Source organism: Grus americana, chromosome 8, assembly GCF_028858705.1.
Source record: "Grus americana isolate bGruAme1 chromosome 8, bGruAme1.mat, whole genome shotgun sequence".
NCBI lineage: Eukaryota > Metazoa > Chordata > Aves > Gruiformes > Gruidae > Grus > Grus americana.
The window spans coordinates 36,473,063-36,485,167 of record NC_072859.1 but is presented as its reverse complement, the minus strand read 5'-3'; the positions used below and the strand labels follow the sequence as shown (position 1 = coordinate 36,485,167).

The following is a 12,105-nucleotide window of genomic DNA, read 5'->3' as shown; positions in this document are numbered from 1 at the left end:
GTCAACTCAAAGCTCATCTTTGTATATAATTATTTCTCTGCAACCCTTGTCTGTATCATTTTACATTTATCTACCCTGAGCTTATCTGAAAGTCTTTCGGTCCCATAAATAACTTACTATCAGCAGCAAAATTTTCCACTTCAGTGTTCCTCTCCTTTTTCAAATCATTGATGAGTACCTGGAACAGCAAGAGGCCAGACACGTAGGCCTTTGAGATTCCGTGGGCAACCCCACCACTGTAACAAATTTTTGTTTAGCCTTGAAATTTTCTAAAAATATTTTCATTAGGGTATGTGGAAGGAAAGTGTCTGCTCCTTTAAGGGTATCCGGTAAGAACCTTTTCAATGCAAAAAGGGAAGACAAGAAAAGGAGGAAGCCATAAACAATAACACAGACCTGACTGACAAATTGTAAGGCAGGCAGTGATGAGGCACAAACCTGGTAACCCAGTCAGTCACACTAATTGATGAGGGAATGTTTATTTCAGTAAGATTATCTGATCAAAGGTCTTGTCAAATGAGATGCAAAGAAAAAGTGGGAAGCCATAAACAAAATATGGAGACACAAACTTGACCGGCAAACATAACAGCAACAAAGACAAGAAACAAACTGACTCTCAGTAAACTGCGGGCAAACTGGAACTTTGCAACTGATAAGGATGCAAATCTGAGGGTCTGTAATGCTGGAAAGGGATTTGTGGAGCCATGCAAACTAATGGAGGAATGCGCAGGGAAGGGCATCTAGAGGAGTAAAGGAGGCATGGACAGAATGGGGTATAAAGCGGACCGGTCGTGTGTAGAAGAGGGCAGCCAGTACACTCGTCTGACTGAGTCTGACCTGACCATCTGATCACCACAGTCTTCTTATTCAATTCTATCTTCTTATTAACTACCTCTCTTTGCAGTCTCACTATCTATCCCACGTATACGTGTGTTGTAAGGATAAAGTGCCAGCTACTGAAGGTCCTGTGCGAGTGGATTTGGTACCAGCAAATGGAGTCAGATTGGGAATGTGGGTGCCCCTGGCCTGTGGTGTCAGCCACTGGAGCCAGCGACGTCTCAGTGTCAGCTACTGGAGCAGGTGAAGGTGTCAGCTGCTGGCTGCTGAGGCGGGAACAGCGTGTGTCCCAAAACCTACTACTGGGAGAGACTGGTGTGGGTGAGGCGAGTGAGCGGCTCAGTGCCAGAAGCTGGAGCGGGGCTGCAAGTCACAGCTCGTGTGTCCGATGCTGGCTGCTGAGGGTGGCGAGTGCCGGTATCTTCCCCAAAGTGGTGTGTCTGTCTCATTCGCTGGCAAACTTCAAGCTGGACTCACCAGTGAGTAGGAGACACTGGGTCCAGACAGGGGTATCAGGCAGGCAAGGATCCATGCTGTTATCCAGAGTGACCTGTGAGTGTGGACTGCCTACACAAACTCCATTACTTTCGTTTTTTATTGCGTACTTTGTTGAGATTCCAATGTCCATTCTTGAAAGTAGGCTATATATAGATACACCCCTCTGCACAGAGGGAACAGAATAACACTGAGCTCTACAGTAATACTGAAGAATACTACTTCAGCTTTGACCAGCAAATTCTGTCATGCCCTGCTACCTCCAAGTTGCCGTGCCTTATCAGAACAAGCCAGAAGACATTAACCCACCACCTTGCTACTTACAAAGCTGTCCTATGCAGCTTTTCTCACGTTTGGCTCAATCTCTGACACAAGAAGCTCTTCCTTCTGTTGGTGAGATTGTCTGAATTGATCTCCTAGTCATCAACACTGAGATGAAATAAGGATTTCTTCTTAGAGAGCAAAGTATGTCATCCCTTTTCCACATCAGGTGTTTCCCATGGGATCCATTTCCTGGAACACAGACAGGCATCTTGGGTAGCTAGACTAAGTGGCTTAAGAGGAGAGGTGGACTAGATTTGAGAAAGAACTCTCGTTAACTTTGCAGACCACCAGTGGCATATGGAATGCATAACCCTCTGCCTAGGCAGTATTCTGATGACATGAGGTAACTGGAGGAAGCAACTAGTGATTTTAAAAGTTAGAAGGAAAAAAAAAAACCCTCACAATTTAATGCAGAGGGGGAAATAACTTCCCCCAGTACTTCCACTACTAGCAGAGAAAACCGCATATCTGAAATTCAGTGATTAGAGCAATTGACCTGAACTGAGACCTCTGGGAGGATGGATAAGGTGCTACATATGCCTGATTTAATTTTCTTCAGACTAGCCAAGGCTAGCTCTACAAGAGCTGGTGTTGCACTGATGATGGAGGAGGCACATACCCTTACTGCCTCTAGCACATAGGTGATTGGTTTATGTTCCAATACAAGCATGGTAACAACTTCCATGATCTATGTGTATTGATTTACTCATAAATAAAACAATCACGTGTCTTTGAGGGTCTTAAGCCAATTTTTGAAAAGGTATCTTTATTTGCAAGCCTTGGAAAGTACCTTTTCCTCAAATTGCTCACGTGTAGAAATGTAAATGATGGCCTACAGGTGCACTTCTGTCAAGAATTACATTGGGTTACTTCAAAATTTTTTCGCTACAAAATGTTCTGTGTGTTGGACTTAGTGATGTTTCCCTAACAACAGACGAATAGCTAAATAGCAACGTGACATCTGAATATAGTGTCCTTTTGCTGTAGTGACGATTTGGGCTGTCGCGACCAAAAAAGAATCTCAGCAATCAGACTAATTGCTCTTTGAGTGGCCGTTGCCCCATTCAGATAAAACAAAGGGAGGTGGATGGCACCTAAAGGAAAGCTTGTGACCAGCAATCTGTATTTGTCAGGACCGAACCCGTTTTTTTGACTGCATCATGGAAATGCCACCACCCAGAACCAAACCCGAAGCGTTAGAATTCCCGCCGGTCCGGAGGAGACAAACCCCCCAGCTCTCTGCGAGCATACCAGAGTGCTCCGACTCCTGAGCCGCCCTCGTGAGCTCATGCCCTTTCCTCGCGTGGACCAGCGGCTGCTCCCCGTGGGGCGGCGCGGCCAGGAGAGCTCAGCACGGGCGGCCCGGACAGCTCCGCCCGGGGCCGCGGCGGGAGGCGCTTTCCAAGGTCGCTCCCGCGGCCGGCGGGGCCCGGGCGGGCAGCAAGCGGCTCCAGGACCGGCTGTCTGCTTCCTGCCAGCGGCAGAACCTCTAGGCTCAGGCCACGGGCACGGAAAGGGGGAAGCCTTCCCGCCCTGACAACGGCACGGGCGCCCGCCGCCCCCGCCGGAGCCGATCCGGTTGCTGGCAGTCACGTTTCGCGGGGGAACGACCAGCGCTCCGCGGCAGCGCGCTCCTCCCAAGCAGCGCCTGGCGGCGGCGGGGCGGGGGGGGAGCGGAGAGGATGGAGACCTCCCCTCCGCGGACCCCACCAGGTACGGCGCCCGCTGCCACCGGCTGCCGAAGTTGTCGCCGGGAGCCGGGCCCAGTCGAAGTTAGCGAGGCGCGTCCCGAGGAGGGGGGGAGCGGCGCGGCGCGGCGGGGGCGTGCGGTCCGGCTGCCGGCCGTCCTGCAGCCCCTACGCCTGCCCTCAGCGCGCCCCCTCTGCCCGCGGCCCCCCCCGCGCGGCTCGGGCACCGCCCCCGCGGGCTCGGCGCAGGCGTCGGCCGCGGAGCCGACGGGACGGGAGGGTCAGCGCGGGGCGCGGGCGGTGTTCCGAGCGGCCGCGGCGGAGCGGAGCGGGAGGCTGCCCGGCCGCTGCCGCCTCTCATGCCTTCACGGCAACAAAGGGCGCGCTGAGCGGCGGGCGGAGGCGCCGGGCCCCTGGCTGTGCTGGCGCGGAGGGCACCGGGAGACGATGGCGAGGAAGGGAGAAGCCTCCACGCCTCTCTACGGTGAGCGCCCGGGCGCGGGGGCAAGGCGGGGCGGGCGCCGGTGCTGGCGGGCGGAGGCAGCTGGCGCCCGTGGCTCCCTCCGGCCTGTTTACATCGCGGATCCATCCAGCGTGCAGCAGCAGCGAGGGAGAGTTTGTTTCCCTCGGCGGGTGCTGGGGGGGCGGGGTGGGCGTAGGGCTCCCCCCCCCCCCTCCCCGTGTAGGAGGGAGCCCCCAAAGCCGCTGGGGCACCTCTTCGCTCGTGCTGCGGCTCGCCCGGCCCGAAGAAGGCGGGACGGTCGGGTTCGGGGAGGGAAGCCGGTGGGCGCAGAGATGGGGGCGGGCAGGGCGAGAACCTCCTCCACCCCCCCCTCCCCGGCAGCAGGTGCGTTGTCGCCGCTTTGTCCGCGCTCTGGGAAGAGGGCGGCTGCGGTGCGTGCCCGTCCGGGGGCCGGCGCGGGCGGGAGAGAAGGCCGCCGGGCGGCAGGTGCGCGGGGCCGGGCCGGGCCAGGCCGCGCCGGCCGTTGGGCACGCAGGAGCGGTGTGTGGGGCTGGGGGCTGCTTACCCGCGGGCCGCGGTACCGGGAGGCGGGAGCCCGCTACGCTGTTGGTGCTTGTGGGGTGCCGGTGTTTTGGGCGTAGGGACGGGGAGCTCCGCAGGCGTAGCCGGGGTACCCGGACTAAGCGAGCTCCGCTCCCTGACTGGATCCTGCCAGCCAGCGCGTCGGGGAAGGTCACCGGGAGCAGAACTTCATCTCGGTGCTCGAGCATTGCTTTCATTGCTCCTTGGGAGCCAGTGTGTTTGCGACAGAGGACACGGGGTTTGCAAAGCTTCTTAGCCTGTTGGAGGTGTCGCTGCAAAACCGATTTCCTCTTCCAGCGTGCGCGAGATTTCCATGGCAAAACAAATCTGCAGAATGAGCAACCCCCCCATGGAAACAAGGCTGCTTTTCTGTGAGTCCCAAAGGCTGCCTGCAATTGGCTGGGCTACACAAGTGGGCCAAAACGGCTTGGTAAAGCAGCCTTCGCCTCGGTATCACAGGCATGCTGTGTGCCGTGCTTAAAACTCGGAAAACTATTTTATAATTCATCTCTATGGTCTGAACCTTGATCTGGCTAAAGGAAAATTCACGGCTTGGCTTCCTTCCGAGATGGAAAAGGGGAAAAAAAAGCAACCTTTAGGGAGGGAAAACAAGTCAGAAAGAAATTGGAGTGTTTCAAAGGTGAACTCTAAATAGATGAGTCTGTAGTTATTTAACTTCTGAGAGAACCTGTTCCTACTGCTCTGGAATTCAAATGGTTTTGCAGGTTACTGCAGAGGGAGTAGGCCTAGGCCGGTAGATACTCAGCGCTGATGGTAGGAAGGCAGGCATGGAAATACGCTTCTGAAAGAAGAGCGGGAATACAGTATTCAGGAGGGGCCAATACCTTTTGAATAGAATTCAGTAAGTGCTGTCTATGCTTCCTCACTTGCCAGTCGTAAGCAAGAACACTCTGGTAAGAAAGTCGTGACAGGAAGTACCGGGTGTTGTATTGTCATAATACAATAATTTTTCAGCTTCATTTTTCAAAGCATGTTACTCAGGTAAGAAAGGGTGAGCCTTTAGTTATTCAACTTGAGGGGGCAGGGCAATGTATCTCTAATCAACTCGTAGTTCTGAAGAATTATTCTGACTAGCATTTTTACTATTTTAGCTGTTTCATGTCAGCAGTGTGTTTGCTTCCTTTTATCTCATTTGCATATGTGGATTTTGTTAGTGATAGTGTATGTTACCACATTTGTAGGAGTCTTGAGTAATTGCTCTAGTACTGGGAAGCAAGGTTTGAATTGAGACATGTTTTCCCTGTTAGATCACATAATGTTAAAGACTTACAAAGGGGAAGTGCAGCATTTCCATTTTCCTTTCAAATTAGTTTGCTGTAATAGTGATTCTCTTGACATTGTTATCTCTGCCAGTAACTGGTTATTAGCCCATAGGTATATTTTTCAGAGGTACAGGTGTCCTAAACCTCTGTCCTTGGAATCTCAAGGATTCCTCAGAGTTTCAGCATTTATAAATGACAAAGGCAAATTCTTCTCAAAAGTTTTGGTCTTTTAACTTGTGGCATCAATCTGATGATCTTCTGTAGAAGAGATGAGTCAAGCCCATGGTTGACAGCTGATGTTAGGCTGAACAATTTTGTAACTGCCTTAGATTTCTCTTTGAGGTAACAAGTATCCTATCAAGTGACTGGTTGCTAGTTAGACTGCTGGAAGCCCAACGTACTGGACAGAATGGTTGACTGGTATTGTGAATACGGCTCTGTAAAAAGTTTTGATAAGCCCATAGGCATTTTGAGGCTTGTTCCTCTTAAGCGCTCTCACTTTTAGCTGCGTTGTCTGTCTGCACGCATGTGTGAGAAGGATTGTAAGGTCATCTTCAAAAACAAGCTTCTTAGTGGTTCCTTAAGTTAAGTCTTCATTGGGATAGCTGTAAGCTGGCTCCAAGAATTGCACCAAGTTATTCCTTAAAATAGGTTAAATACGAAGGATTTGCTAAGAACAATGACACTGACTTTATCGAGGCCTCTCTCTCTAGCAGGGGACTCCTAAATGAGAAAAACCAAAGTTCTTTCCCAACAGGAAGGTTGCCACTGAAGCTAAAGAGGCAAATGACTCATTATTTCCTTTACTCATTATAGCTGATTGTGGTTGTGGGATCTTTATTTTTTAACCAAAGTAGTATTTTCCTTTATATAACTGCAATATTAAGGGTTGTCATGTGACTGTTGAAATCAATGGTAAAATTCTTTTTGACTTCATTGCAGAATCAGGCTCTTAGCAGTGGTTGTACCATAAGCAATTTCCTATAGTAGTGAACTGTAGTTCAGTTGTTAGCTTACAAATCACTGAAGTCCAAATGGATGATGGCATTGTCTTTAAAGAAAGCTTTTATCACTATTTTAAGAAAAATTATCAAGAGGAAGTATATAAAGTGCCAAATTTTATTACTTTCAACTCAAATTTAGTTAGCTTGCTTTTTTATATCTGCATATTTAGATCATCTCTATGATCTAAATCATTCCTATGATTTCTTTTGACGGTAATGGGTGCAAACAAAACTTGAGTCTATATTTAGGATTCCTAGTTACTGCTGTGAGGTGATCATGTCAGGTTTTTTTACTAGAAAAAATTCTATTTGTTTATTTTGTCAAGTGGGGGAGGTTCTTCTGTTTCACTTGGAAGAGCTTTTGATGAACCATGAAACTTTCTATCAAGATATGTTACGTCTTGTAGCTTGGCCTGCATGTCCCTTTCTTGATTTCATCCAGTTACCCATGTGTACCATGCAGGAAGGACATCCTCAATGTAAGGAAAATGGGATATTTAGCCATAGCAGTGTCATAGGATGTGGAAGCTGTTGGCTGTGACACTGCTACGGATAAAGCTTCCTTAGCTCCTGCTGGTAAATCCTTGTGTATCATGTTATGTAATTCATTTCACCTTCTGAAGTTCAAATTTCATACCAGTTGGTGACATTCATATTAAAGCTGAAACTTGATTTAACATTATTTCACATTTGAATATACTCAGAAGTGTTAGAAGTAGGTGAAACTCGGATTCAGATGGTTTAAACCTTTCTTCCTCTGATATAAATTTGGTCCACTTTATTTGCAGTGTGTGTTTTAGGATAAATCATTTACTCTTTGAGCACATCTGCTGAACCTAGGTGCAGAGCTTCAGCAACGTCTGATTTTGTTAACATCCTAGTTTTAGATAAAAGAGTTCACTGTGGAATAAATTTAGGGGGCTGGGGAGAAAAACAGATAATTTTAAAAGCAGCACTTTGTAGTATGTTGTTTATTACCGCAGATAGATCTCTCTGAATGAGAACTTTATCTTGTAGTATGCTTCTTCATCTTTTGCCTGGTTCTGTAGTAATGTCCTCCACAACATCCTTGTCCCATGAGTTACAGTCAGTGGCTCAATATCCAAGTGGAAACCAGTAAGTGGTGTCTGTATTGGGACCCACGCTATTTAATATCTTCATTAACAACAATAGATAGTGGGATCGAGTCGATTTGCTAGAGGGAAGGGATGCCATCCAGGGGGACCTTGACAGGCTCGAGCAGTGGACCCGTGCAAACCTCTTGAAGTTTAACGAGGGCAAGTGCAAGGTCCTGCACATGGGTCAGGGCAATCCCTGGTATCTGTACAGCCTGGGAGATGAAGGGATTGAGAGCAGCCCTGCAGAGAAAGACTTGGGGGTGCCAGTGGATGAAAAATTGTACGTGAACTGGCAATGTGCACTTGCAGCCCAGAAAGCCAATCGTATCCTGGGCTGCAGCAAAAGAAGCGTGGCCAGCAGGTCAAGGGAGGGGATTCTCCCCCTCTACTCCACTCTGGTGAGACCCCCGTGCAGTACTGTGACCAGCTCTGGAGTCCCCAGTACAAGAAGGACATGGAGCTGTTGGAGCGAGTCCAGAGGAGGACACAAAACTGATCAGAGGGCTGGAGCACCTCTGCTATGAAAAAAGGCTGAGAGAGTTGGGGTTGTTCAGCCTGGAGAAGAGAAGCCTCTGGGGAGACCTTATTGCAGCCTTGCAATATATAAAGGGGGTTTATAAGAAAGATGGAGAAAGACTTTTTACCAAGGCCTGTATTGACAGGATGAGGGGCAATGGTTTTAAACTGAAAGAGGGTAGATTCAGGTTGGACGTAAGGAAGAAACTTTTTACAGTGAGGGTGGTGAGTCACTGGAACAGGTTGCCCGGAGAAGTTGTGGATGCCCCATCCCTGGAAGTGTTCAAGGCCAGGTTGGATGGGGCTTGGATCTAATGAAAGATGTCCCTGCCCATGGCAGGGGGGTTGGACTAGATGATCTTCAAAGGTCCCTTCCAACCCAAAGCATTCTATGATCATTATACTGCTTTTGTATTTGTAGCAAGCACCTAATGTCCCAAGTTGTTTAGATGACTTAAATTCTTATACTGTCCCTCTAATTTGTCTGGGTATTAATTACATGAAGGAGAAAGTGGTGTGTTGACTTTAAATTGTGATGAGATTCTGAGCAGTAGGTAATTAAATTGAATTTTATTGTTTGTTCCAAATTTTTCCATTAAAAAAAGTAAATCCTATGAGTACCAGAACTCAGGAAGCCAGGTTTCCTATGCTCGTGTCTTGTGACTGATTGACTTTGTTGTCAAAGCTAATCAAGTTTTGGGGGACATTAGGCAGTAACTTTCCCTCCCCCCATCTTTGATTCTCTGCAGTCTATTACAGTGTTTGCTTAACCTTCCATGCCTCAAGGCATGTACAGGTTAGTCTTTCTCTGCCTCCTGCCGATTTTCACAAAATGTAAAATTATCTTAATACACATCCATTCTTCTGGCAGATTTAATGGAACTTGGAGATGGAATCAAAAGTTATTGGAAAGTACAAACAAAACACACACAGAAGGTTTATGCAATCACATTGTAGATTTATTGAAAAGTTGTGTTGGGTTTGTGTGGCAGGGTTTTGGTGGCGGGGGGGGGCTACAGGGGTGGCTTCTGTGAGAAGCTGCTAGAAGCTTCCCCTGTGTCTGACAGGGCCAATGCCAGCCGGCTCCAAGACGGACCCGCCGCTGGCCAAGGCCAAGCCAATCAGCGCCTTTGTGATAACATATTTAAGAAGAAGAAAAACACTTAAGAGAGAGAGCTTTTGCAGCCGGAGAGAGGAGTGAGAAGGTGTGAGAAACTCTGCAGACACCAAGGTCAGTGCAGATGGAGGGGGAGGAGGAGCTCCAGGCGCCGGAGCAGAGATCCCCCTGCAGCCCGTGGTGAAGGCCATGGTGAAGCAGGCTGTCCCCCTGCAGCCCATGGAGGAAGGATGAGGGGGTGTAGAGATTCCACCTGCAGCCCATGGAGGAAGGATGAGGGGGTGTAGCGATTCCACCTGCAGCCCATGGAGGAAGGATGAGGGGGTGTAGCGATTCCACCTGCAGCCCATGGAGGAAGGATGAGGGGGTGTAGAGATTCCACCTGCAGCCCATGGAGGAAGGATGAGGGGGTGTAGAGATTCCCCCTGCAGCCCATGGAGGAAGGATGAGGGGGTGTAGAGATTCCACCTGCAGCCCATGGAGGACCCCACGCTGGAGCAGGTGGAGGCACCTGAAGGAGGCTGTGGCCCGTGGGAAGCCCACGCTGGAGCAGGCCCCTGGCAGGACCTGTGGACCTGTGGAGAGGGGAGCCCACGCCAGGGCAGGTTTGCTGGCAGGACTTGTGACCCCGTGGGGGACCCCACGCTGGAGCAGTGTGCTCCTGAAGGTCTGCACCCCATGAGAGGGACTCCATGCTGGAGCAGGGGAACGATGAGAGGAGTCCTCCCCCTGAGGATGAAGAGGCGGCAGAGACACCGTGTGCTGAACTGACCGTAACCCCCACTCCCCGTCCCCCTGTGCCGCTGAGGGGGGAAAGGGTTGAAGCCGGGAGTGAAGTCGAGCCCGGGAAGATGGGAGGGGTGGGGGGAAGTGTTTTAAGAGTTGATTTTATTTTCTCATTCCTCTACTCTGTTTTGGCTAGTAATAAATTAGATGAATCTCCTCTCTACATTCAGTCTGTTTTGCTCGTGACGATAATTAGTGAGTGATCTCTCCCTGTCCTTATCTCGACCTGCAAGCATTTCGTTATGCCTTTTCTCCCCTGTTTAGTGAATGAGGGGAGTGAGAGAGCGGCTCTGGTGGGTACCTGGCCCCCAGCCAGGCTCAACCCACCACAAAAGTAGATTTAATAAACACAATACTTACTTGCAAAAGGGTGACTTGTTGAAAAAAAATTAAGATAACACAGTATGTACTTTGGTTGAGGTAAAAGTGACAAAGCCATTTTAGGCCATTCATGTGCCTGCTGTTTCTCTCTTGACTTCATAAGTGTAAAACGAATGCAGTAGGGGACATACGCGAGACCATCACACTGTGTATATGTGAGCTAGCTCTCTACTATCTGAAACTGTGAGGAACGTTTCTTCCCAGAGCAGAACTGGGCTCTAAATCAGGTGTCTAATGTGGGGATGTGTCTGTATACTCTAAGCTGTATAACGTATGTATTATTTGTGGTCAGGAAGTTCGTGATCGTGTTGAATGTTTTTATTATGAGGTTGTTTTCTTGGAATAGATAAGACATAAAGTATATATCATAATTCACTGAACAATCAGTATAGTATCAAGAAAGAATTAGAAATGCAGTACAAATTTGTTTCATTTTACCTTTTTGTCATTACAAGATTTTAACCCAAATTTATCTTTAAAGTAGTCAATAGAAAGTTGTGCCCCAAAACTTTAGGAAGCACAGGACTGATAGGACAGTTTCTACATGATACAAACTCCAGGAAAGTGTAGGGGTGTAATGGAATCGTCATGCAGAAGACGACAAAGCTCAAAGCTTTTAGTGGCACTCCCTGTGTTTTCAAAACAAGGCTTTACATATGCGTATGGAATTTTTAAAGCCTTCCTGTTTCCCTGAGCTATGTGCTCTGAAAAAGGAGACATTGCACCGAAACATGAAGCATAACCGTTGTGGAGTTGGAACTAGTACACTTACCATAACTTGGCAGTTTTGTCAGTGAATCCTTCTGTTTAAGAATCCATGGTATTTCTCTGCATCAGGGCGCTGAGAGCACAAACAGGTCATTGTTGCCCTGATCAGTCTCACTTGGGGCTTCCACCCACGTCATCCGACCAAGGGTTCCATTTAAGCTCGGGCTGGTGCCTTTGGTTCCTGCCTGAGCCGTGTCCCAGGGGTGTCTGTCCCTAGTCCTGTTTCTGAAGTGCTGCGTGGACCCTGGCTCGTTACCCTGTCTCGCCCGATGATCACTGAACTGTCAGCAGGACCTGTTGGTGTCACTGCTTTGCGTGCCTGCCGCTGTAGGTGTGAGGTCATTGCACAGCCTGCGTTTTGGGCATCCTGGGGTCCAGACTTGCCTTTCCTTAGGGAGCAGTCCTGCTCTGGCTGTTCCCTGACGCTCTGTAGTCTGTCTCCACATCGTGATGTCTTCTCAATATGACTGTCAAATGCTAAAGGCCGATCCTTTTTGGATTAATTGGCATTTTATGCGTTTGCCACAAAGCTGTTGTTTTCACAACTCAACTTGATAAAAAGAAATTAAAGAAACCTCTTTCTATCAAATTCAGAGACACTAGTGGTTGTGTTAAAGTGAGATTTTGCACTTCTCTGATACCTGTTTGACATGTTCATGCTCTGGTGTGCTGGCAGTTAAATATCCTCAGCTGTTCTGTCTCTTTACAAGCTTCTCTCACTTTCAAAGTCAGGTACAGTCTTA

The 12,105-nt window shown here is 48.9% G+C and overlaps 1 protein-coding gene across 3 annotated transcripts in view; it reads left to right on the top strand.

Moving 5' to 3' along the window:
• Positions 1–3,309: 3,309 nt before the first annotated feature.
• The window catches only part of SLC44A5 (solute carrier family 44 member 5), a 101,898-nt gene continuing 93,102 nt past the window's right edge, over positions 3,310–12,105 (top strand). For 2 of the 3 annotated variants that reach the window (XM_054834213.1, XM_054834209.1), the window contains exon 1: positions 3,437–3,828. In XM_054834213.1, coding sequence (XP_054690188.1) covers positions 3,792–3,828 — 37 coding nt within the window. In that variant the 5' untranslated portion in view covers positions 3,437–3,791. Of the gene's footprint in view, positions 3,370–3,436; positions 3,829–12,105 lie in introns of those variants that run through there. The other variant, XM_054834212.1, reaches the window with a different exon arrangement.